The 27,529-nt window shown below is 35.0% G+C and overlaps 1 protein-coding gene across 7 annotated transcripts in view; it reads left to right on the top strand.

Moving 5' to 3' along the window:
- The window catches only part of LARP1B (La ribonucleoprotein 1B), a 129,488-nt gene that overhangs the window by 6,219 nt on the left and 95,740 nt on the right, over positions 1–27,529 (top strand). For 6 of the 7 annotated variants that reach the window (XR_006272863.1, XM_043486513.1, XM_043486493.1 and 3 more), the window contains exons 2-9: positions 4,328–4,386; positions 4,760–4,819; positions 6,804–6,981; positions 8,182–8,322; positions 11,604–11,747; positions 11,981–12,146; positions 15,831–15,975; positions 24,895–25,069. Coding sequence is in view for 6 of the 7 variants with exons in the window: in XM_043486493.1 (XP_043342428.1) it covers positions 4,328–4,386; positions 4,760–4,819; positions 6,804–6,981; positions 8,182–8,322; positions 11,604–11,747; positions 11,981–12,146; positions 15,831–15,975; positions 24,895–25,069 (1,068 nt within the window). In the remaining variant the exon portion in view is untranslated. Of the gene's footprint in view, positions 1–4,327; positions 4,387–4,759; positions 4,820–6,803; positions 6,982–8,181; positions 8,323–11,603; positions 11,748–11,980; positions 12,147–15,830; positions 15,976–24,894; positions 25,070–25,642; positions 26,599–27,529 lie in introns of those variants that run through there. The other variant, XM_043486543.1, reaches the window with a different exon arrangement.

Genomic DNA, 27,529 nt, shown 5'->3' with positions numbered 1-27,529 from the left:
TGTGGGATCTCAGTTTTCTGGAACAGTCACGGCAGTGAAAGCCACGAATCCTAACCATTAGGCTACCAGGGAACTCCCTAGAGGTTATTTATTTAAATACAGTTATCTAGGGAACTTCCTAGAGGTTATTTGTTTTAATGAAGTCTGGTAGATCTTCCAACCCAGGGATCAAACTCGTGTTTCCTGTGTCTCCTTCTTTGGCAGCCAGATTCTTTACCACTGAGCCACCTAGGAAGCCCTTTATCTGCTACAATGAACATATTTTTTTGGCTGTGCTGCTCACCAAGCAGGATCTTAGTTTCCAGACCAGCGGTTGAACCCATGTCCCCTGCACTGAAAGCATGGAGTCTTAACCATTAGCCCGCCAGAAATCCCTATACTGAAAATTTTATACAGACATCTTTGTATCTTGTCTTAATTCTCAGATAATTTCTAAGAAATTGAACTTTTTCATTAAAATATATATGCATTTTATTAATTTTTTAAAACTTTATTGGATTCCAGTTGATTTACATTGTTGTGTTAGTTTCAGGTGTACCTCACAGTGATTCAGAATGTATATTCATTCTTTTTCAGGTTATTTTTTCATATAGGTTATCATAGAACATTGAGTAGAGTTCCCAGTGCTATACAGTAGGTCCTTGTTGGTTATCTTTTAAAAGGGTATATATATATTATTTGTAGTATTACTTTTTTGCCACATGGCTTGGGGGTTTTATTTAGTTCCCCCACCAGAGATTGAACCCAGGCCCTTGGCAATGAGAGCAGAGTCCTAACCACTGGATTGGCAGGACATTCCAAAAATAGTATATACATTTTAAATGTCAGGTTACCCTTGAAAGGTTCTACTACTTCATATTCATTCCAACAGCATGAGAGAAATGTCCATTTACAGGCTTGCCAACACTTGGCATTTTCTTTTTTGTCAGAATGATAGGTGAAAATTGTTTTCACTTAAGTTTCTTAGTGCCATTTCGTGTTTGGCCACTGCTATTTCGTTTTTGAATCATGTTTATCTTTTATTCAAATTTGTTTTTTTAAAGCTCATATCATTCTTTTAACTGAAGAAAGAGTGGGTTGATGAGGTGGTCTAAGAGCAGAACAAAGGACTTCCTTATGTTGAACTTGGAATTAGACAAATGTATTCACAGTTGGTGTTGCACAACTGCATGTTCCCTTTCTGCCTCTGTTGGGTAGTCTGCCCTGTGTGGTTGACAGCATGAAGGAGCAGACCAGAATGCTTACTTTTTGTGGACAGCTAGCTCCCAAAGGAAAGAGGGGAAAGGTGCTGGCTTTGCATGTCAGTTCTTTTCCTAAACTCATTAATCAGGAAACATTGTTTCTGTGGGAACAATTGGTACTTGGGAACAGGAATGTTCCAGGATAGTCTTCCTTTTAAAAAAGTAAAGTAACTATAAGTGCCATTTGGTAACCAGTATTAAGAAATCCCTCTTTCCTATGGAGTATCCAACCACAGTGGCCAGCATAATTTGTCAAATATCTTTTGATGAAAATAAATTACCATATTGGTAAACTATAAATATCCAAATTACAGTGTGTACTTAAAGATACTCTTGTCAATAAAATGTCAGAATTATAGAGGTCACAGACTTAAATGTGATCTATTTTTCTATTTATTACCCGAGGGAGAGTTAAAGTTGAGAGATTAAAATTTAAACAAAAGAATTGGTTGAAATAAAAATCTCTCTTCCTTTTATTTTTAAATGTGTGAAGAAATAAAGATCAAGATTATCCCTCCCTGGCTGCCCTGCATGGCTTGCGGAATCTTTTGTTCCCAAACTACGGTTTGAACTCAGGCCTCTGGCAGTTAGAGAACTGTGTGCTAACCACTGAATCACCAGGAGTTACCTCCAACATTTTTTTTTTTTAATTAAAGTATAGTTGATTTACAATATTGGGTTACCTTCCCAATTTCTTTTAGCCAGAGGTTATAATCAGTGTCTGTGTAGGGTATGGCACCATGTTGATTTTTAAATAAAAAAGATTGTTAACTTATGTTCAGATATTTTTGCTTGTAAATAACTTACTTGTCATTTAATGCTGAAGTTTAAAAGTTTATGTGGTCAGAATAATTTTTAAATTTCTGACCTTAATTTTGTGATTATTATTGTCTGCTTGATTTGTAATAAAATTTACTTTTGTGGCCTATCCCTAACTACTTCCCATTACATCAAATAGTTTGTGTAAGGCTGTGTTTTGTAACCACCAGGCAATAATTACTTGACTTAGCAATATTTTGGGATGTGTTTTTACTTGGCTGAGGGAAAAGTCTTTCAAATGTTTGATACTGTGTAACTTTCATAAAATACATGTGCTATTTATGGAATATACCTTAGTCAAATTCCAGATAATATTTGGACAAATACCGTTTTTGTTAGATTAGATTTTTTTCTTGCCTCCATTTTTGTCCTACCCGTGCATATTTTTTTCTGCATCTCATTTTTCTTAATGAAGTATTTTCTCTATGCTTATTTATATGCATGTATACCTTTCCCTGTAGTAGTTTCTGTAGACTTTTTAAGAAGAGGTGAAGCAAGTTGGAGAAGGGGGATTTATTTATAAATGGAAGTGCAATTGTGAATTTTTTATTATGAAATAATTGATAAGCTGAAATTTTTCAGGGTTCTCAAAACAGTGCTAAGTAGTAATATTAAAAATGAAACTGTACTGTAGTTGCTACTGAAAAGTTTTGAGTTCATAATTGTGGTGGAAAATTGTTGAAACAGGATAGTTGGACCTGAGAGTGAATTGCTCATTAGGTTAATAATAGTCTTGTGGTTCAACGGTAAAGAATCCTTCTGCCAATGTAGGGTATGCTGTTTGAATCCCTGGGTCAGAAAGCTCCCCAATGACAACCCACTCCAGTATTCTTGCGTGGGAAAATCCCATGAACAGAAGAGCCTGATTGCCTGCAATCCATGGGTCACAGACAGTCGAACACGATTTAGTGACTACACAGTACACTTCCTTGGTGGCTCAGATGGTAAAGAATCTGCCTGCAGTGCAGGAGACCCAGGTTTGATCCCTGGGTAGGGAAGATTCCCTGGAGAAGGGAATGGCTACCCTTGCTTGGAGAATTCCATGGACAGAGGAGCCTGGGGAGCTACAGCCTATGGGGTTACAAAGAGTGGGGCATAACGGAGTGACTGACATTTACTTACACATTTACTTGTGTCCCTAAAGTATAAGGAAGTGTAGAGCAAATAGCCATGCACTCACTATCTACTTTAGAAATAGAATTTCTACAGTATTCACGCTCCTTGTGTTCCCATCCCTGGGAATGTCGTCATCCTTCATCCAGCTTCCTTTCTTAATATCTTATTTGAATTTTTCTGGCTTTAATTTAAAAATCATTTTATTTTACTCTGAATTGGTCATTGCCATGATTTATGGGATTCATGGTTTACTAAATTATTGTGTTTTTTGTTTATTCGACTTTAATATTTACTTTAGGGCATGTTTAACTAGATAATCTTCGTGCTAGATAAAAAGACATTTTAAAGCTTCATTTGGAGACTATTATTATCAATCATTGTGTTCTTATTCAAGATAGGGACAGGTGATGATACTGTAATAGTCTTACACATGCTTTTACAGAAGTCTGTTTTATTTTTTATGGCTTGATTCTACAGACAAGCTATTTTGGTTTTTCCAAAGACAAACTGAAGTCTTCTGACTTATTTTCTGGATGCTTCTTGATGTATGTGAATATATACATAGAAATAAATGTATTATAGATATAGTATATGGCTTCCCTGGTGGCTCAGTGGTAAAGAATCCACCTGCCAATGCAGGAGATGTGGGCTTGATCCCTGGGTTGGGAAGATCCCCTGGAGAAGGAAATGGCAACCCATTCCATTATTCTTGCCTGGGAAACCACATGGACAGAGGAGCCTGGAGGGCTACAGCCCATGGGGCTGCAAAGAGTCAGACACTATTTAGTGATTAAAGAGCAATGACATATATAATACAGATAGAAAAATATATCCCATTGGGAATTGATTCACCAACTTTACAAAAATGTGTTATATTTCTAATTTTTCCATGTTACACCTGTTAGTGAAAGGACTGGTCTGTCAGTTCAGTAAGCTGTTAATATTTCTTCTTTATTTGAACACTGAAGACCACTTTCAGCCCATGTTTGAAATGTGGTTGATTTCTTGTTAGGAATTTGAGTCTTAGAACTTTGCATTTTGTTGAAAATAATGACTATATTGACTTACTGAAATTGGTTTGATTGTTATTTTATCAAATATTAAGTGATACGGTTGTAAAAAACAGTTCTTTGTATTTTTTTTTTTTTTAGAGCTCAGTTCCCCCAAAATTATAAAAGCAGGAAAACTCAAGACAAAGAAATCCAATAAGGTATACTTGACAATAAATAATTTTTGACTATTCTGAAAGGAACTCCTCAGATTACTGTGTATTTTTCTCTTCTGTCATTGATGTTTGATGTTAATATACTAGAGAATTGTAGCCTTTATCCAGATCTCCATATGCATATGTTATCCTGCGTCTATCAGTTTAGTCCAAGTTGTTAATTGTGCCAGAAGTTGGATTATAAGACCAAAGCATTCTTTCTGGGTTCTGTTGTTTGGAGAAGGTTTTGGATTAATTTGGCAAATGCCTACATAAAAATGAATGTAGATGATTTTAAAAGTTGCATTTACTTTTAGAAAAATCTTTTTCTATTTAGAAAATTCCTAATTTGCATAACACTTCTCTTATTACTTCTTAGGCTAGTGATTTCAGCGATATGGCAAATTGGCCAACACCAAGTGAATTAGTGAACACTGAAGTGAGTATTCTTTTAAGACCTTTTTTAAATAAAGGGAAAGTATTCTCATTTCACATGCAGACTTTATTTTACTTCAAATTTAGAGAATCACATTGATAAAATACCCATTTTCCGAATACTTTGATTTCTTTCATCACATTGCCTTCATCTGGTTGTATTCTCAGGACCATATATTTGGAAAGGATGGGGTACTGTGATGTCAACTTCATGTAATGCCTACAAATAGATTATTTTTTAATATAGTATGTCTAATTGAAGCCCATTTTGTGTTTCAAAATTTATTTTATATATGTTTAAGTAAATTTTTTTCAATGTGTTGAAGTCTTAAGTCTTTATATACACATACATATATATGCATATAACATATCAAAAGATTTTTTAAAAGTTTTAGGTTTTTATGTTTGCTTTATTTATTTATTTATGACTGTGCTGGGTCTTTGTGCTGCTCTTGGACTTTCTCTAGTTGTGGTGAGCAGGGGAAAACCATAGGCTCAGCAGTTGTGGTGCACAGGCTTAGTTGACCCCAGGCCTGAGGAATCTTCCTGGACCAGGAATTAAACCCATACCTTCTGCATTGGCAGGTGATTCTTAACCACTGGACCACCAGGGAAGTCTCAGTAAATGGATTTCTAATTTAACTATGAAAGAAGTTCTAAAAAGATATTCTGAAATAGTCTGTCAAAAGGCTTTTTAGGGACTTCCCTAGCTGTCCAGGGGTTAAGACCATGCTTCCACTGGAGGGGGCATGGGTTCAATCCCTGGTTGGGGAACTAAGATCCCACATGTTGGAGCCACAGCCAAATAAAAAAATAATAACAATAAATAAAAAGGATTTTCTTTTTAAAGACATAGTGTCTATGGTCATCTGGTTCCATGGTTTCATTTGACACTGTACATTTTGTTGTATTTTGTGCAGTAATATTGGAGTATAGTTTAGTATATATGAAACAACTTAATTGATGTATAAACAACGTAACAACCGTATATGAAGGGTACAGTCTGATATACTTTGACCTGTGAAACTTTCTCCACTAACAGGATAATGAACTTGATTTGTAATTCTTCCCTGTCATGTCCTTTACCACACCATTATCCCAACCACTGTTAAGGTCTACTTAGTTAATTTGCCTTTTCTCCAGCTTTTAAAAAAATTTTTATTGGAGTATAGTTGATATACAATGCATTTCCTACAGTTTTATATAAGTGGAGTTATACAGCATGTACTATTTTTTTTGCCCCCGGCTTTCATTTAGCTTAATTATTTTGAGATTTATTTATGTTATATATATGAGTAGTTTGTTCTTATTTCTTGGGTAGTAGTCAATTGATGGATATAATGCTGTCCATTCACCTACTGGTGAACATTTGTGTTGACTCCAGTTTTGTGACAGGAATAAGGCTACTATATAAATATTTGTGTACAAAATTTGCATGGATATATGCTTTTATTTTTCCTGGGAGTAGAATAGGTGGATTTTATGGTAGCTATTTAAAATTTTAAACTACCAAACTTTTTATTCCACCAGCAGCATATGAGAATTCTAATTGCTCTATATTCTCACTAATACTTGACATGGTCAGTTTTAATTTTAATCAGTCTAGTAAGTGTGTGACAGTATCACATTGTAGTTTTACTTTGCACTTTTCTATTGATGTCAAACACATTTTCATGTACATTTGCCATCAGTATATCTTTTTGATGAAATGTCTGTTTAACCCTTGCCCACTTTTTAATTGTTTTCTTGTTGCTGCATTTTAGAGTTCATTATATATCTTGGATACAAGTCCTTTTATCAGATACTTAGTAAATATTTTCTCCTTGTCTTTCGCTTGACTTTTCTCTGAACAATGTCTTTTGTAGTTTTTTATTTTTGATAAAAGTTGTCATTTGTTTTACGATATGTAGTTAAGATATTACCACAAATGTGGGGATATTGTTTGAGAAAATGTTCATGATAATTTAACTCTGTAAAACCTTTTGCAGTGTCAGAGTGTCATCAGTCAAGGAAATAAGAAGCCACAAAATAGAAAAGAAAGAGAAGACAAGGTTGAAAAGAGAAGTGTTAACAATGAAAACAGAGAAAACCGGGAAACAAAATTAGATGGTCCTGGTGAAAATGTCAGTGAGGATGAGGCTCAGTTAAGTAATCAAAGAAAAAGAGGTTAGTTTGTTTATACCTTCATTTTGATTTTAAGTATTTAAAGAGAGCTATAGTAATGAAGAATCATATTTAATCAGTAGATTCCTGGTAGTCACCAGTGAGTAGTTTGGATGTCTTCACAACTGAGTGACTGAGTGCGCACGCACACACACACACACACACACACACACAGCACATGTTTATCTTTAAAACAAGGAGTTTGTTGTTGTTAGTCACTAAGTTGTGTCTGACTCTTTTGGACCCCATGGACTGTAGCCTGCCAGGCTCCTCTGTCCATGAGATTTCCCAGGCAAGAATACTGAAGTGGGTTGCCATTTCCTTCTCAACCCAGGTAAATGTTCCCAAACCAGGGATCAAACCTGCATCTCTTGTGTCTCCTACACTGGCAGGTGGATTCTTTATCACCAGAGAAGCCTAAAACAAGGGCTTATTTGTCCCCAAAGAATCTCATTGATAACTCATTAGAATTTAGAATATAGACTTTAGAGAACTTTTAGATTCTTTCATATTCCCTTTTCCTTATCTGTCCATAGTTTGCCATATTTGTAGGAAATTAATACACTAATATTCTCTTAATTTGGTAGTTTTTCCTTTGCCCATGAATCTTTTTTTGTTTTAGTAGAAAATTGTATTGGGCAGAAATCTGAACATTTTGAAACCTTAACTGTGCAATCCATGAATAGGTAATCTTCAGATTTCACTATACTATAGCTATTAATTACATTATTATTTAGTCAACAAGAAATATCAAATTGCTTATATCTCTGAAGAAGTTAGGAAAATACAAAGATTTATCAAATGCAGTTAGATTTGCAGTTAAAGTTCATTTTGAGAAAGCTCATTAGTAGTTATGCTGGATAAATTAAAATTTGAGTCAGTTATTTTAAACTAAGTGTTTTGAATCAGTATTCAAACAATTATCAGGTGTACCCTGTTCTAAAGCCTAAGTATCAAGTATTAGATGAGAGTAGTGTGTACACTTAATATTTTTTTATAACTTCTTTGTCAGAATTAAATGGAAGAGTGTGCATTTCACTTAAAAGCAAAAGAATTCCAGTTATACTCTATCATTGTCTTTTCACTTGAGCTTTAGAAATTTTGTAGTTTTCATTTAGTAAAATTTAGACTCCCTTCACAATTGCAAAGCTTTCACGTAAATTGTACATTGTCTTTAAGTGATTTTATTTTGTTTTCTTCAAGCTAATAAGCACAGATGGGTACCACTCCACTTAGAAGATGTAAGACCAGAGAGTCAAGAAAGACCAGGGTCCCGGAATAGCTCAAGATGTCAACTTGAAGCAAATAAATCATCACATAACAATAGGAGAAATGACACAAGAAGTAAGTAACATTTTAAGAGAAAAATGACTTAATTTAGCCTTAATGCTTATTATTTTAATAATCATGTATACGATATAAAGTATTTGAGAGTAAGTTGCAGATATTGTGCCCCTTATTCAGGGTTAAAGAGTATATATCATAGGAACAGTAACACAGTCTATCTGTCCACAGACAGAATTTCTCAATAATGCCCTTTGCAGTTTTTCTGTCTTTTCCAGAATCTAACCTGTGGTCACACATTGCTTTTACTTGTCTTCTCTTTCATCTCTATTAGTTTGAAATAGTTCTTCTGCTTTTGTCTTTTCATGATGTCTTTTTCTGAAGGACATAGGACAGTTATGTGTCTATGCCGTACCTCACTTTGGGTTTTCTGATGTTTCCTCCTGATTGGGTTATGAGTTTTTGGCAAGAATACTGCAAAGCTTAAGTGGTTTTCTTTCAAGTGTGTAGCTTGAAAATACATATAATATTGGTGTATCTTATTATTGGTGATACTAACTTTGAGCACTTGGTTAAGATGAGGTACTCCAGATTTCTTTATGATAAAGATACTCTTTTTTTCCCTTGGTGATTAATATGTAATTTGTGGTCAGAGACTTTGAGAATGTGAGAATACCCACTTTTTCATCAGTTTTCATATGAGCTTTAGTTTCCACTGATGATTTTTATTCTTACGTGACTGAGGTATTAACCATGATGGCTGTAAATGCTGATTTAGCTGTTACAACATTCCTTATTGGCATTCTACTGTAAGGAACAACTCCCTGTTATTATTGGTGTGGACTAAAGTCTTCTCATATTTTCAGCTGTTGAAATCATTACCATGATTGTTTAATTTTAATGCTCAAATTGTCCCAGAGTTGGCTCTTGGGAGCCTCTTATGTATGTTTCTGGATCCTTTAAAAAGTCAACTTTACTGAACTAATAATCAAAGAAACTACACTGAAATTATTGTCAAGTCCCTAACCACGAGTCTACCTTCTATCAGATTTTATTTACCTTTTCAGAATAAATTTAACTATACAATATAAATTATATCCTCTTGTATTTTTTTTTGTTCAGCATAATGATTTTCATATTCATCAGTATTGTTCCATATATCAGTAATTTCTACCTCTTTATTGCATAACAGTTTTCTGTTGAATGGATATACTCATTTATCCATTCATCTGTTCATAGATATTTGGCATGTTTCTAGTTTTTGGCTGTTATGACTAATGCTGCCATCAACATTTGTATACAAGCTTTTCTGTGGGCATAAGTCTTTGTTTCCCTGGTAAACATCTAGGAGGGGATTGCTAGGTGGTATGGTAAATGTGTGTATGTATACACACACACACGTATATACACTTAAATGGATACAACACACACACACACATAAATATATTTGGTGCACCACACAACATAGTCTTAGTTCACTGACCAGAGATTGAACCTGTGCCCTTGGCAGTGAAAGTGCAGAGTCCTAGCCACTGGACCACCAGGGAATTCCCTGAGCATTTGCTTTAATAGTTTTCTACTGAAATCTTTTTATTTTGTTCTTTATTTTAAAAATATTTAGTTTCGACTGTGCTGAATCTTGATTGCGTGAGTTTACTTCAGCCGTGGTGGGGGGTGGTTCTCTGTAGTTGTGGCGCGTGGGCTTCTCAGTGCGGTGACTTCTCTTGATGTGGATCATGGGCCCTACAGGCACAGTACTGGTGGTGCACAGGTTTAGTTGCTCCACGGCATGCGGAGACTTATACCAACCTGGGGATCAAACCTATGTCCTCTGCATTGGCCAGTGCATTTTTTACTGACCCACCAGGGAAGCCCCTTCTACTGAGTCTGATAATTTTTTAGGCATGTTGTCCCATGAAAGCATTGTACAGTGAATACCTATCTAATCACCATCTAGATTTAGTAATTTGGTTATCTTTAATTCATCCATCTGCTGAATCATCTGAAAGTAACTCCCAGATATTATGACACTTGAGCACTGATGTCCCAAGAAAATGCGGCATCCAAGAAAATTAACACTAATTCCCTTGTATCATCTTGAGTCTAGTTAAAATTTACTCAATTGTCCACAAAATATGACTTATATAACATTATAAATCTTGCTACTGGTATTTAGTGAGTAGAAAATAAGGATAACACGAAAACATCCTACAGTACTCGGACAGCCCCCACACTAAAAAGTTATCTGATTCAAAAATGTCAATAATGCCATGGGTGAGAAACCCTGGTGTCTAGGGTATACAAACCTTTACATTTATTTCATTATTTCAGTTGTTTTTCAAAATTGAAATGTATTTGTTTTTACTCTGGCATTATAAAAAAGTTCTATTTTCTCTATCTTGGTCAATGTTTGATATTATAGAACCTTAAAATATTTTTCACACTGGTACAGATTAGAAAATACTCTTTGATTGTCTTAACTTGCATTTCTGAAGGCCAGTGACACTGAGCATCTTTTTTTTATTGTCTCTTTGCATTTCCTTGTTTGCCTTTCCAATCTTTTAATGATTTTTTTCCATCTAGGTCACTGTATGTATGGGAATGTGCATGTGCATAAGATATATTTGTCTGAGTTCTATATGTATGAAGGATATAATTTGTGTACGATAATTTGTGTACAGTCAGAAGCACAAGCTTCTGATATCTTCTCTCAGTTTTTCTGTTTTCATTTCCTTTTTTCTTAAGAAAGGAAAAAATCTTTCACTTAAATAGAAATATTGTTTCCTTCAAAAATTCCTATTTCTGAAAATAAGTTGTTAGGATGAAAATAAGTTGTTTTTTTTTTTTTTCTTTTGGAGTTTTGTATAGTATAAAACTCAGTTACCTTGGAACTTCCTGAATTTTTAACAGTACAGTTTTAGCAAAGGATCTCATTATCTTTGTAGTATGTTATTTTACTTATTAGAATATCTTCTAATAAGATATTATTATAATTATTATATCAGAGGATGAGATGGTTGGATGGCGTCACTGACTCAGTGGACATGAGTTTGAGGAGACTCCCGGAGATAGTGATGGAAACCTGATGTGCTACAGTTCATAGGGTTGGAAAGAGTCAGACATGACTTAGCGACTGAACAACAACAACATAAAATGTCTTTTATGCCAGAAAGTTTGACACACTCCTATGTAATCTCTTCAGTTTCTATCTTTCTGAAGAATGACCAGTTACTAATAACTGGTTACAAAGTCTGGAGGGGTGGTTACCACATTTTTATAAGATAAGATGTTAATCATAGTTGCAAACTGGAATGTATAAAAATGTTCTTATTTTAAAAAAGGTTGGAGGCGTGAAAGAGAAAAGAGAGATGATCAAGATGAAGTTTCCAGTGTGAGAAGTGAGGGTGGTAATATCCGAGGCTCCTTTAGAGGCCGAGGAAGAGGCCGAGGACGAGGAAGAGGCCGGGGCAGAGGAAATCCTCGATGTAAGACATGATTTTTGTTTTGTTAAATTAGATGAATGATGAAAAATATACAAATCCTCTGTTTTTCCCACTATACCATACAGTGTTTCAACTGAGTTTTTGTCTGATAATAAAGATGGTTTTGTATTTGTTAGCCCTTGAGAAACTTCACTTTGAATTTTTCTTTATAGTAACTGTTCTTTGTTTTTTTTTTTTTCAATCTGTGATCATTTTTCTTTCTTTACTACTTCAAGTGAACTTTGATTATTCATATGGTTATCAAGAACATGGTGAAAGGACTGATCAACCATTTCAAACAGAACTTAATACCAGTATGATGTATTACTATGATGATGGTACAGGCGTACAGGTGTATCCTGTGGAAGAAGCATTGCTTAAAGAGTATATTAAGCGCCAAATGTAAGTCATCAGAGATTGAACAGATGCGGTAGGAAAATCTGTTATAATGTCAAAGTTTAACATCATTGATAATGAATATAACACATTTTTCTAAGCTGTTTATTAGTAAAATTAGAGGATTTTAATAGTATTTTATATTTTATTTCTAGGAAATGTTAGTAAAGTATATAAAGTATTTTAAAAATTTTATATTGGTTCATGTTGTTGTTTATATGACTCCTTTCTCTACTGCGGTATTTCTCTGCTTACAAGGTTATTAGTGAAAAAAGCATAATGTGAATGATTAAATATAAGAATTTAAAAAGTGAAGTATTAGTTGCTCAGTCGTGTCTGACTCTATTGCCCACCAGGCTCCTCCGTCCATGGGCTTCTCCAGGCAAGAATATTAGAGTGGGTTGCTGTTAACTTTTCCGGGGGATCTTTCTAACCCAGGGATGGAACCTGGGTCTCCTGCATTGCAGACAGATTCTTAACTCTCTAAGCCACTGAGGCTCAGCCACTGAGGAAACGCGTGTATATATTTAAAATTGAGCAAGTGAAATTTAGCTAATTTGCAAATAAATGTTTATATTAAAATTTGCAGATGAACATAAATGGCAAAAAATGGTTGCTGTCTTCTGACTTTCTTCACAATTGGTTTCAGAATTCTGATTGTTTTTCAACTTTTAAGTTCTCTGTGACACATTAAAAGGAGACTACCTAATAATCTTTTTTAGTTTAGACTTTTTATAATAGTTGCTTTCTGAATATTGAAGTTGATGTTAGGAGAATATTGTTTGTTCTATTATGTTTAAGCAAGAAAAAAATAATAACCCTCTGTGTATTAGTATTGTGTAGGATGTTTTACATGTTTATATAGTGATTTGCATATGTGTATCTAATTTGTTAAAATTTTAACCTTTTTTTTTATTCTTATAAAGGGAAGGGAAAGGCGATTTTTGAAAGGATATAGCAGTTTTAAAATATCTACCTTTATTTTAAAAAAGAAAATGAACCTTGGCTCATTACTAGAAAATAATTTTTTCATCAGCATCAGCAAGCCATCTTCCTTGGATGCCATCATGATGGATTTGATTGGCTTACAATATGAAGCAACTTGTTTATTTTTTTCTTGCTTCTTTTGTTACAGTTGATGAAAACACTGAAGAAAAGGGCCTTTTTATGGGCAGAAAGTGCCTGGCATGTGGCTATCAACTTCAAATTATTATTCCTTTTTGTTTCTTCATGTGTTTGTTTTGGTAACTCTTGCTACCAGGTCCCTTCTGAGACCTGACAGTGGACAGGCAACTCCATGTCAGGATAACTGGCCTTCTAATGTGCTCATACAGGTGAGGGAGGAGAACAGCTACTTCAGGGTTGACAAATTTCTGATCATGCAGTGTAGAATCCAGAGCTTCAAGGTAGGACATGATAATGTCCCCTAGGACAGTGAACAAAATGTCAGACACAGCACCGGGCATGGCTTCTTTTTTTGTCATTGTTTAGCTGCAGAGTTTTTGGCAGGTACTAGAGCACCAAGTTTAGAATGGCTGTTTACTGTTATCATTCTCTGATTAGTGCACATCTAGATTTGAGAAGTCATGCTTTTGACTTTGTGTCTTTAAGGTTTCGCATACATATACAGGCTTATTCATTCATTAGTGTTTAGATTTTTCTCTTTGAGAAGTTCCCGAAAAGCTTCTTGTACTTGTGGAATATTATGCTAAATATTTTTGAAGAGGCTTAATTGTATCATAGATGTTTGAGTCCTTAAAATAATATTAACTGAAAATGTGTATTAACTATGTGGATAGCCTCTTGGCATTCAGATATAAGTATGTTTGCAGCCCATTAAAAGTTTTAAAAAGTGTATACTATAAGTAATGGTGATTTATGAGTTTATTTAGGTACTGTGTTTTTCAGAGTACTAGATTAAAAAAAATTAATGGTTCAGAGAAGTTTTTAATCTAAGAACATTTTTAACTTATGGTTAAATCAGATATCTTAATGTCTGAAAATTTTCAAATTTAAAAATATGTATTATGTGCCCACCACATGCCAGGCACTGTGAAAAAGGCTTTTGAGGTGTAGCAAAAATCAGAATGTTCATTTCTTCAAGACTTAGATTTTTTTTCTTAATTTTCTTCAGTGTTTAAGAGAGTAAATGATTTACCTAGTGTTACTGAGATGTTAGTTGTATTTCACTGACCTAAGGGAGCTTTGTACTTTGATAGTTGGAAAATATCAGAGTAAAAAAACAACTTGGGTATTTACATTTCTAAAATGAGATTTTTTTTTTCCCACCCAGTGAAAGGTAGCTCAAAGCCAGCTTTCATTTATAGGTAATTATTTCTTCAAAATTAAGAATTTGACCTAAATACTTCAAGGGTATCTTTAGTCACCCAGTTGCCACCCTTTGAAAACTTGCTTTGTGATTGGGATATAGTGTAGGATTGTTAAACTGTAAGCCATATCATTTGATGTCATGTATTTCTTTTGTATTATTCTTTTCTATATTTCCCCTCTTTTATCCTCTTATTCTGTTTCTCTAGAATCTTGTCATTTTTTTTAAAATATGCAAGCTGTAATTTAAACAAGTGTTTCTGAAATGCCATCATTATATGTATTCTTCATATTATCTTTAGATGTTGGAGCTTGTTGATCCCACAGCTTGTTCATTTACACCTCCCTCTCTGCTTTCCTAGAGAGACAATTAAGGTGTGAAAGTTTGCTTCTATAGTTTTTCACCTATGTGTATACCTCATGGTGTTATAGATGTTCTTTATTTAGCTATATTCTGTTCACTTTTAATGTCTTTTATAGTTTTGCCTCTCAAAGGGGGGGTTGAGGGTCTTGAATCATTCAAATATAAAATTGAGTGTATGCATCTGTGTCCATGTATTCACTCAGCTTTTACTAAACATTGTGCTGTATGCTAGAGTTTGTACATATTAAACAATGTCATTACTGTACCAGCTTAGAAAACACAGCAAACTAATCTGCTCTGTAAACTTGATAAAAACTGCTTCTAATATACCATTATTTTCAGTGATGGGAAAAAGTTGGAAGGCAGTCTGTTGACATGTTTAACTTTGTTAGTGTTTAAATGAAGCAAGTTAATGTGACTTTGTCTTTTTTTATATAATTTATCTTTTTTATTGAAGGATAATTGCTTTACAGAATTGTGGTGTTTTCTGTCAAACCTCAACATGAATCAGTCATAGGTATACATATATCCCCTCCCTTTTGAACCTGTCTCCTGCTGCATCCCACCCCTCTGGATTGGTATAGAGCCCCAGTTTGAATTTCCTGAGCCATACAGCAAATTCCTGTTGGCTCTCTATTTTACATATGGTTAATGTGGCTTTGAAATGAAATTTTCACTTAATTAACTCATTAGAAAGTTAATTATTGAACTGTTTTAAAGAATAACACTCTTTAATTGTTTATGCTTAGGTAAAGTTGATCTAAGTAGAAGTTAGTTTTTGGGAAGACAGTATTCTAAATTTCTTTGTACTTGTGTAAGAGAATTTACTATCAGTAGGGTTTTACAGCTGTTTATATTTATCCTATGCTACAGTAAATGTGTATAATGTTACAATAAATCAAAATAGTTTTATAGCAGTTGATATCTTAAGCAATAGACATTTTAATTTCCAGTTGAATAAATTGATGAAATTTATATTTACTTCTTTTTCTTTTCAGTGAGTATTACTTCAGTATAGAAAATTTGGAACGGGATTTCTTTCTTAGGAGAAAGATGGATGAGCAAGGTTTCTTGCCTATTTCCCTGATTGCTGGTTTCCACCGTGTTCAGGCTCTCACCACAAACCTTAATCTCATTTTGGAGGTAATTATTCATATACGGAACAATCTGTACTTTCAGTTATGCTGTGAACCTAAAACTGCTCTAAAACAAGTCTATTATAATTTTACGAAAAAAGCAAAAACATTCTTCCCTGGTAGCAGAGCTGAAAGAATTGGCCTGCAATGCAGGAGACCCTGGTTCAGTTCCTCGATTTGGAAGATCCCCTGGAGAAGGGGTAGGCTACCCACTCCAATATTCCTGGGCTTCTCCGGTGGCTCAGATGGTAAAGAATCCGCCTGGAATGCGGGAGACCTGGGTTCGATCCCTGGATTGGGATCCCCTGGAGGAGGGCATGGTAACCCACTCCAGTATTCTTGCTTGGAGAATCCCCATGGACAGAGGAACTATAGCCTTTTAGGGTTTCAGAGTCGGACACAACTGAGTGACTAAGCACAGCACAGTAACCTAAGACTTTTGAGACTGTATTTCAAGGCTTTTTTTTTGTCATTTTATAAAATCCAAATAAATGTCTAACCTTGGAAACCCCTCAAAGGATTACTAATGTTTCCACCTGTTTTAAACTTAATCCTTCTTGGATGGGTTGAACCCCAAAACAGACTTAAACATTCTTGGTTATTCTTGGTCCTTTAGTATTTAGGTTGCTGTAAAAGAGCTTGTATTCTCATCATTAAAATTTTGAGAAATTTTCTTGTATACCGAGGGCTAATTTAAAATAGTTATTCCAGTTGTGTTCTTAAAGCTTTTATTAAATCTCTTGTCTGTTTTGTTGTAGAAATGGTTTCAGCATTTTTGGTTTTCCCTTCCCTACATATATACATAATATTCGCCCTTTTTGCTATATAGTTTTCTGAGTTTTGCATTCTTACACACTGGTGCCACCTGTGTAGCCAATCTCTTTCCTCATACATAACCCCTTGGGAACCACTGATCTGATTTTTTTTTGTCCCTCTAGTTTTGCCTTTTCTAGACTATCATGTAAATAAATTATACATCATTAGTTTGTAGCTTTTTGTTTCTGATTTCTTTGACTTAGCATAGTGCTTTTGAGATTCATTCTTGTGGTTTCATGTATCAATAGTTTGTTCTTATTGTTGACTGGTGTTTCATAGTAAGGATGCACCACAGTTCACTTGTTGATAGACATATAGATTGTTTCTGGTTTTAGGAGATTATGAATAAAGCATAGATCTAAATATTGAGGATTGTGATTGCTGGAATGTGTGATAAGTGTATGTTTAACTATAGGAAGTTGCCAACCAATTGTCCAAAATGGATTTAACCATTTTTCATGCCACCATTTTGTATGAGAATTCCATTTGCTCCTTGGCCTCATCAGCACATGGTATTCTCAGCTTTTTGAATAATGGATAAGTTTGTTATTATGGTTTTACTTTGCATTTCCCTAGTGACTAATGATGTGGGGCATCTTTTTATGTGTTTATTTGCCATTGTTGTTGTTCATTGTTCAGTCACTAAATCATGTCTGACTCTTTGCGACCCCATGAACTGCAGCACACCAGGCTTCCCTTTCCTTCACTATCTCCTGGAGTTTGCTCAAACTTAAGTCAGTTGAGTCAGCGATGCCATCCAACGTCTGTTGCCCCTTTCTCCTCTTGGCCTGTGTTTCCCAGCATCAAGGTCTTTTCCAGTGAGTCAGCTTTTCACATGAGGTGGCCAAAATATTGAAGCTTCAGCATCAGTATCAGTATTTGCCATTGGTGTACCTTGTTGAAATATCTACTCAAATTGTTGCCCATTTTTATTGAGAATGTTTATTTTCTAAATAATTGAGTTGTTAGATTTTATTATTCTGGGTGTAAGTCCTTTAAGCATATTTTAGAGATACTTTTTTCCTGTCTTTGGCACATCTTTTAATTTTCTTAAGGCTGCTTTGAACACATGTGGTCCAGGTTTTAAAAACCAGCTTTGGGAAAGTTCAGGTTTTCAAAACACTATAAACTATTTTTAAAAGAACTTTAAAAATAAATAACTTTGTTATTTTTATGTGATTAATGATTCTTTGTTTTGAACTTACTTCAAACAATGACATTATTGTATTTATTTATTTATAGATGCTATTTTTTATAGAAGCTGTTTCAGTAAAGTTTTTGTATACTTTAATTTTAAGAAAACTTAGGTTTTTCTTTCTTGCACAGTTTATTCTTGGAGGAAAGTATTATGATTATGTTCATAGTAGAATGAGCTTATTAACCACTAACATTGCCTAAGCTATAGCAAAGATCTATATTGTGCAATGCACTATATATATATAGTGCTGTGCAGGAGTCACATGAGACACGGGTTTGATCCCTGAGTCGGGAGGATTCCCCTGGAGAAAGAAATGGCAACCCACCCCACTTCTTGCCTGGAAAATTCCATGGACAGAGGAGCCTGGCAGGGCTACAGTCTGTGAGGTCGCAAAGAGTCAGACGCGACTGAGCATGCTCAGATCTCTAAAGCAAGCTCTAGCTCCGCTGTCGTTTTCAATGATGTTATCAATTTGTTCTGGTCTCCGTACCTCTGTAAGAATCTGGTTGTAATTCACTGCATCCTTTTTTTGGTCTGTTCATATTCCCATTAAGTCCTTAATTTTTATATCACTGATTGTCTACTTCTATTATAAAACAGCGGTAGGGAAGGGATATTTTAAAAAGAATTTTTGCATTACTATTATGGTTAGCATTATTAATACATAGTGGCTGATTTACAGTAAGAAATAAAACTTTTGAAACAGAAACACATAAGCATAGTGATTTAGAACAGCATAGGTCTGTATTCACTTAACATTTATTATGTACCTGCCACTTATTACAGTAGGAAAGATGTCTTTTTTTGTCCTTTAGGAAGGTAGGGCTTCATTAGGCTTTGCAGTGTAAACATACTGATTTAGAGCATGGACTTGAGGACCTGCATACATATCCTCCTAGCTCTGGACTTCAAGCACTTCAGGTAGTGTTTTGAGACTTCTGTAAAGTGTAAATTGTTACAATACATACTTCATGGGGTTGTTAAGGGCATGAAATGTGTAATGACAGTGTCTGGCATACATCTTAAGCTCTAAATAAAAAATTGCTGTTACTTTTATATTCTTCTATTTATTACTCCTTTTAATCAGCTTTTTCCAATATGTATTTGAATATGCTCAAGTGTTACAACTTTCTTGAAAACGCTATCAAAGGAAGCAAAATATACTTTAGTTATTTCCCATATCTACCTTGATGAAAGTGAAAGAGGAGAGTGAAAAACTTGGCTTAAAGCTCAGCATTCAGAAAAGTAAGATCGTGGCATCTGGTCCCATCACTTCATGGGAAATAGATGGGGAAACAGTGGAAACAGTGTCAGGCTTTATTTTTGGGGGCTCCAAAATCACTGCAGATGGTGACTGCAGCCATGAAATTAAAAGACGCTTACTCCTTGGGAGGAAAGTTATGACCAACCTAGATAGCATATTAAAAAGCAGAGACATTATTTTGCCAACAAAGGTTTGTCTAGTCAAGGCTATGGTTTTTCCAGTGGTCATGTATGGATGTGAGAGCTGGACTGTGAAGAAAGCCAAGCACTGAAGAATTGATGCTTTTGAACTGTGGTGTTGGAGAAGACTCTTAAGAGTCCCTTGGACTGTAAGGAGATCCAACCAGTCCATCCTAAAGGAGATCATTCCTGGGTGTTCATTGGAAGGACTGATGCTGAAGCTGAAACTCCAATACTTTGGCCACCTCATGCGAAGAGCTGATTCATTGGAAAAGACCCTGATGCTAGGAGGGATTGGGCGCAGGAGGAGAAGGGGATGACAGAGGATGAGATGGCTGGATGGCATCACTGACTCAATGGACATGAGTTTGAGTAAACTCCGGGAGTTGGTGATGGACAGGGAAGCCTGGCGTACTGCAATTGATGGGGTCGCAATGAGTCAGACATGACTGAGCGACTGAACTGAACTGAACTGAACCTTGGTTAAGAATGTCTACATAGCCACACTTACTGAATCTGTTTCCTCCTTTCCCATTCATTTTCACCATACTGAATCCTTTTTCTCTTTTTTTTTTTACTTATTTACATATATATATATTGTATTTTGATTGCTTTTCAGCATTGTCACTTAATAGTTATCATATAATATTGTCTATAGTCATTGTTCTGTGTGCATTATATCTCTCTCTTATTTACTGCTGCTTATAAGTGAGTAGTAGTAAACAACATCAATCTCATCCCCTCCTCCATCTCCTGGTAAGCATTTTATTGTTTGTTTTTTTTTTTTAAACAAGTTTCACTTTTTTAGATTCCATATATAAGTGACATCATACAGAACTTGTGTGTGTCTTTCTCTGCCTTTTTTATCTCACTTACCATAATGTGTTCAAAATTAATCCATGTTGTCAGAAACATCAGGATATTCTCCTTTCTCATGATTGAGTAGTATTCTATTGTGTATATATATCACATGTTTTTTAGCCATTCATTTTTAGAGGTCATTTACGTTGTCTCCATATGATGGCTACTGTGAATAATGCTGCAATACATGTGGGAATGCATGTATCTCTTTGAATATTTTTCATTTTCTTTGGATATATACCTAGAAGTGAGTGGAGTTGCTGGATCATGTGATTGATCCAGCTTATTGCATGCTTGACAGTTGCTCCAAAACTGAGCTATCTGTGTCTTCCTCTTTTGTTAGGTTTAATTGATTCTGGCTCTGCATCTAGTCAGTTGTATTCAAGTTATTTAACTTTTTGCATGCTAAAGTTTTCTCATTGTTAAAATACAACAAATAAGTGCTTAAGCTATCATAGAGTATGTGGACTTAGAAGAGTAATTAATATAATAATCATAAAGTCCTTAGAACTGTGCTTGATACTCTCATCTCAAACCTTGTTGCCCAAATTGGCTGACCTGTGGTTCCAGAAAACGTGTGCTGCTCTTTTCTTACTTCTGTGTGTTTGCACAGGCTAGTCTTCCTCTTAGTACCAGTCATAAGACCTGGACCTAGGGATATAACATCTATATGTTTCAGCATTGCTGGTTGCTCATAATAATAGGACCAAGTACAGAAAAAAAGGACCAAGTACAGAAAAAACCTCAGAGACTCAGAAGTAACTGACTCATTGTTTCAGAGCTCAAGATAACAAGATTTGGTTTTAGTAAAAATATGTCTCGTTTTGTCTAGGTCTTTTCCTTAATTTCTGTATGCTATAAATCTTTTAAGGCCTGAATCACAGTTTTTCTCCTTTCTGTTTTCTTTATTTTCTTGAATTTTTTTTCCTCCAGTGGAGAATCCCCGTGATTCAAGATTCAAGGGGTATATAGTAAAAAATTTCCTTCTCATCGTTCACTAACAGTGAACTACTTAAACCTTCCTTGGTGTGGCAAGTAGTGTTACTCCTTTTTATGTATTTTTCCTGAGATCTTGCATCTTTTACTACATAATAGTATTTTGTTCCTTTAATAAAAACAGCATATATTGGAATATCATTCCATATAAAGAACTTTTAATTTTTTCTTGGAATTTTTTCTTTAAATTGTGACATAGCTTAAACACTGTATATAAGAAATTATAAGATTAAGGATGACTTCTTTTCCCCTATGCATGTACTCATGTTAAGTACTACGTTTAAGGAAGACTGACTTCCCTGATAGCTCAGTTGGGTAAAGAATCTGCCTGCAATGCAGGAGACCCTGGTTCCATTCCTGGGTTAGGAAGATCTGCTGGAGAAGGGATAGGCTACCCACTCCAGTATTCTTGGGCTTCCCTTGTGGCTTAGCTGATAAAGAATATGCCTGCAATGCAGGAGGCCAAAGTATTGAGCCAATTGAAACTATTGCCATTCAGAGTGTTTGTCTTCACATCCCAGTGAACACCATTGGTAGTCTTTTTTTCAAAGTATTTTGAAGAACTAAACCCATAGGGAAGTGTTAAGGAGTTGTTTCTCTTTCTTTTTTAAGTTCAGGTATAATAAGTAACATGCTGTAAACTGCCAGGGATCTTAGGGGTTCAGTTTGATTTTTGAAAATTGAATAAGCCTGCCCCAAACAACATATATCAATAGTTCATTACTCTAAAAACCTCCACAGTGGCCTTTTCCAATCAGTTCCCCGTCCTCTTGTCCTTTGCCCTGCCTAATCAAACCACTTTTGTGATTTCTGTTACTGTAGATTTGTCTGTTATTTATGTTTGTATAGATGGAATTTTTCTGTCTCCTCGCTCTTTCATTTGTAGTGTTTTTTTAATTTTGTTCAAGTATAGTTGATTACAGTGTATTTCTGCTGTACAGCAAAGTGATTCAGCTATACCTATGTATATATCTTTTTCATGTTCTTTTCCATTATGGTTTATGACAGGACATTGAGCATAGTTCCTTGTGTTATACAATAGGACCTTATTGTTTATCCATATATCTCTATATAATAGTTTGTATCTGCTGATCCCAAACTCCTACCTCATCCCTCCTCCAACCCTGTCCCCATTGGCAACCACAAGTCTGTTCTCTGTGAAGACAAGGGATATTTTATGAAACTTTTGTTATATATGTACATACAGAGTTGCATTTGGATGTATATCTCTGTGAGGTTCCAACATAAGATGTATTTTTAAAAGTCAAATCAAACTTTGAGACACTGAGGATCACTTCAGGAGGTGAAATACTAGGATTTGAAAGGGAACACCTTAAAGGGGAGGCTGAGTATCAGGCAGAGTAGAACACTGCCCTCTGGTGGATGGAAAAAGGCAGCACCAGACCTCAGAACTAAGATCATGGCATCTGGTCCCATCTTTTTATGGCAAATAGATGGGGAAACATTGGAAACAGTGACAGACTATTTTGGGGGGCTCCAAAATCACTGCAGATGGTGACTGTAGCCATGAAATTAAAAGACGCTTGGTCCTTGGAAGAAAAGTTATGACAAACCTAGACAGCATCTTAAAAAGCAGAGACATTGCTTTGCCAACAAAGGTCTGTCTAGTCAAAGCTATGGTTTTTCCAGTAGTCATGTATGGATGTGAGAGTTGGACTATAAAGAAAGCTGAATGCCAAAGAATTGATGCTTTTGAACTGTGGTGTTGGAGAAGATTCTTGGGAGTCCCTTGGACTGCAAGGAGATCCAACCAGTCCATCCTAAAGGAAATCAGTCCGTAATATTCGTTGGAAGGACTGATGCCGAAGCTGAAACTCCAATACTTTGGCCACCTGATGCAAAGAACTGACTCATTTGAAAAGACCCTGATGCTGGGAAGGATTGAAGGAGGGAGGAGAAGGGGATGACAGAGGATGAGTTGGTTGGATGGCATCACTGACTCAATGGACATGAGTTTGAGTAAACTCTGGGGGTTGGTGATGGACAGGGAAACCTGGTGTGCTGCAGTCCATGGGGTCTCAGAGTCGAACGTGACTGAGTGACTGAACTGAGAACCTCAGGCATCAACAGGATCTGGGGTAAAGTTGTTTAGTTGCTAAGTCATATGCAATTCTTTATGTGACCCCCATGGACTGTAGCCTGACCAGGCTCCTCTGTCCATGGGATTTCCCAGGCAAGAGTACTGGAGTAGGTTGTCATTTCCTTCTACATCATTTATAGTTTTTATTTTTTTTCATTTATAGTTTTTAGAATTCATCCATGTTGTTGCAAGATCTGGATGCTGGGTCCACTGCTTTGCTACCAGGGTGTCATTGCCTCCAGATGGTTCAGTGGACAAAACTAGGAAAATATATTTGAAAAAACAAACAAAAAAAACCAAAAAACCCATGCATGTATCACTAATTCAAAAGCCTCATTGGGACTTCCCTGGCAGTCCAGTTAAGATTCTGTGCTCCTAATGCAGGGGGCCTGAGTTCGATCCCTGGTCGGGAACTAAGATCTCACATCCTGCAAGCCGCCTGGTACAGCCAAAGATTAATAGTAATAAGATAAAATGCAAGGATGAGTGAGAAAAAAGAAATAATAAAAAAAAGCTTCTTCTTTATTTCCTTCATTCCATATTTCAGACTCTCTTCTCTTTCAGTGATTATCCTGATTCCCATCAAGAGTTTGTTTTTAAATAATTTTAATACTTACTTTATTAATGTCCCATATAACTTGAGAAGTAAGCATGATGCTAATATTAAGGTGTACAAATGTAAGATACTTAAAGTAATAAACATAATGTGTTCTCCAACTAAAATACAGTGAGTTTTAAATCTTTATGTTAACACTTTGATGTTGAGTTTTTATACTTGTCTTTTTTCCTTGTCTCTGAAGGTGAGTACCCTTGAATTTCAGTTAAGATTCAAATCAGTAAGACTCTAATTTTTATTTGGAAGAAATTATGTTCTCATTTTATTTTGCCCTTAAATCATACCATGTTTGTTTATTTTGAAGTTTATTTTTGAGAGCCAGCATATCCTAGGGGCTGAGAGTTGTCATGGGGGACAGATAATAGTTTGACCTGGTATTACCTCATACTAAGTCTATGACCTTTATCAAGTTACCCTACTTTATTTCTTTGAGCCTCAATTTCTTATCTATGAATCCCACCTTAAATTTACAAGGTGTTATGAGTAATCTCTTCATGTGTGTGTTTATTATTCAATAATGGTGAGATTTATTACAGTAATTAGATATATTGCCTAAATTTTACTTGGTGATATTAAGGAAAATAAAAGAAAATATTAATAGGAAAGGAAAAAATTGACAATAAAAATTATAGTTGAACTTAGTTGAAAATACTCCTTAATTGAAAAATTTTCTCAATAAGAATAATCTGCTACATGCTAAATCAGGGTATTTCATACTTTGCAGGGACAAATGATTTTAACATTTGTTCTGTTCATGGATTTTTTGTTGTTGTTCATGGATATTTTTAAAAACATGATACTATATGCTGATTTCAGACTTAAATTAGAAATACAGGGTGTACAATTAACTTTTTTGAATGAAATTTCTTTAATAATTAAAAATACCTATTTATAGGCACTGAAAGATAGCACAGAAGTGGAAATCGTGGATGAGAAAATGAGAAAAAAGATAGAACCAGAAAAATGGCCGATTCCGGGCCCTCCTCCACGGAGTGTGCCACAAACAGACTTCTCTCAACTGATTGATTGCCCAGAGTTTGTACCAGGGCAAGCCTTTGGTTCACATACAGGTAACAGCTTTTCTTCTAGAGCAAGCAACATTAACATTGGGATTTTTACTCCAATTTACCTATCTTTGTAAAAGTTTATTTAGACTCAGTAGAAAATTAAAGATAATGTTTTGATGCTTTATATTTTATTCATAATGTCTCCCACAGAAAGCTATAAGTTAAATAGGGATTTAGGAATTATGGGAAGTGCTCTCTTCTATTTATTCTTATTTGTATACTTTGTCATGTTTGGAGTTTTTTTACCTATCTTAATTTTACTAAATGGTTATAGATGTATTCTGCCTGTTTTCCCCTTGTAAGATTGGAGTAGTCTGAAAGTCTTACACTCAAGAGTGGGGATAGCCTTCCTTTAATTTTTTTCCAATGTGCTTCAACTTTGTCTTGAAATCATAAGATGACCTATATTCTAAAGCAGAATTGGGGATCTCTTATGAAGTTATTATAATTATATGTTAAAGAGTTGGTGGTATTTAGAATTTCCCGAAATTGCTTTAAAATTAAGAATTTTTTCCTGGATCATTTTTAAGACATTCCCTCTTGGGAAAAAAATATGTGTGCTTAAACTTTTTTCAGTCAGGGTGATGATCTACTGATGCTCTTGGATGTCATTTCATCGGAATATGCAGAGGAATAGGTGACTCACTGAAATATCATTATAAATGTTGGAACAAATCCTGCTGCAGAAATGAAAGCGACCAGACTTCTCTGCAAGACTGTCTACTTCCACTCCTTGTGGAGGAGGTTGGGCCAACACTACAATGGAGATAAACACCTTTGTGATGATGATGAAAGACAGACCCAAGAACTGCTGTTGTTTTTATAGGAGCTGCCCACTTGTTTGTAATTAGCCTGGGCTGCATGTGCAACTTTTATTCACGGTGGGAAAGTTAATTATCATTCTGGAAATATTGCAAGATTCTGTCTTTTCCTTCCAGACTTCTGTACTTGTGTCCAGATCAATAAAGCAGAAATAGGCTTGAGTGGAATTTCCCAGTTTGTTAGATCTTTTGCTGTTTTCAGTATAGTGTGCTTTGTATAACTCACCTGTTGTCATAATATTTCACATGGACTATGAGATTAATGTGGACTATTAAGGATAAGAAACCTTAAGAAATGAACAAGTGAATTTTTTTTTTACTCTTTAAAATCTATTTTTGATATACCATTATAGAAACCTGCCATCAATAAAGCACTGATGGACAGTCTCACAGGTATTTTTATTGAGCATTTCTTTGATTGTTAGCCCTCTGTGCCTCTCTGCCTAGAAAGCAATTTGGGCAGGTGTTTTAAAAGTTTGAGAACTTCAAGTGACTTTTTTTTAGGTTTTTAAAAAAAATATATGATGTCTGATTGTATAAGTTAGATTAATTTATTGTATAAACTTGGGGTCCAAGATGATATATTTAACCTTATGAACAGGCATTAGGTCGGTTGTAAAATAGAAACAGGGTAGGTAAGATAGTCAAGTTGGTGATGCCTGTCCGTTAATCATTTATGCATTATTAATAAAATTACAAGAATAAAATCAATGTACATTTTTGTGTTTCTTTAAATATATACTCATTTACATGCACATACGTATTGTATGAATCAAGTCAATCTGTATAGTTACCCAAAGCTATGATTCAAGGTGGATAAAGATGTCATGAAATAGATATCATGAAATATATATGGTAATTTATCTCTGAAAAGTCATGTTGTCAATTTTCAATTAGGAACAAAATCTTTCTAGGTTCTCAGAAATTAGAACCTATTAAGTGTCTCAAAGTATGTGTCTAATTTTTGTCCATGACTAAGTGGTATTAATTTTTTGGGGACCACATTCCTTGGCTTGTTGAGATCTTAGTTCCCCAACCAGGAATTGAATCTGTGAATGGGAGTGCAGAGTCTGCACAGCCAATGAGTTCCTATAAACAAGTTTAAAGTCAAATAATCCAAGTCATACTCAAACTCATTTGATCTTAGAAGATTAGGGTTTTACTATTACTATTAAATGGGCTTCCCAAGTAAGGACATGGCAGTCCACTCCATTACTTTTGCCTGGAGAATCCCATGGACAGAGGAGTCTGGTAGGCTACAGTCCATAGGGTCACACAGAGTCAGACACAACTGAAGTGACTTAGCACACACACATTATTATTAAAATTTGCACACACATAGTTTGAAGCCTTTTTTTTGTAAAAGATGTAGAAAATCATACAGAACATGTGTTTAGCTTATGTAGTGAACACGCTTTAGAAACTATGAAAGACTTAAAGACTTAAAGTTTTCTTAACCAAATTCTTTGATATTTTAATGTCGTTTAACTTATAAGCACATGTGTTGTGAATATTGTGAAACATATAACTTCATAGCAAAAACATTACTCAAGCTTAAAGAGCATTTAGAGATGATTAAATAAAAATAGGTTTTTACATGTTTTCTTCAATTTCTGTGTTAAAAATAGTAGATACTGATTTC

This window comes from Cervus canadensis, chromosome 1 (assembly GCF_019320065.1).
Source record: "Cervus canadensis isolate Bull #8, Minnesota chromosome 1, ASM1932006v1, whole genome shotgun sequence".
Classification (NCBI taxonomy): Eukaryota; Metazoa; Chordata; class Mammalia; order Artiodactyla; family Cervidae; genus Cervus; species Cervus canadensis.
This window is presented reverse-complemented; position numbering and strand designations above follow the sequence as displayed.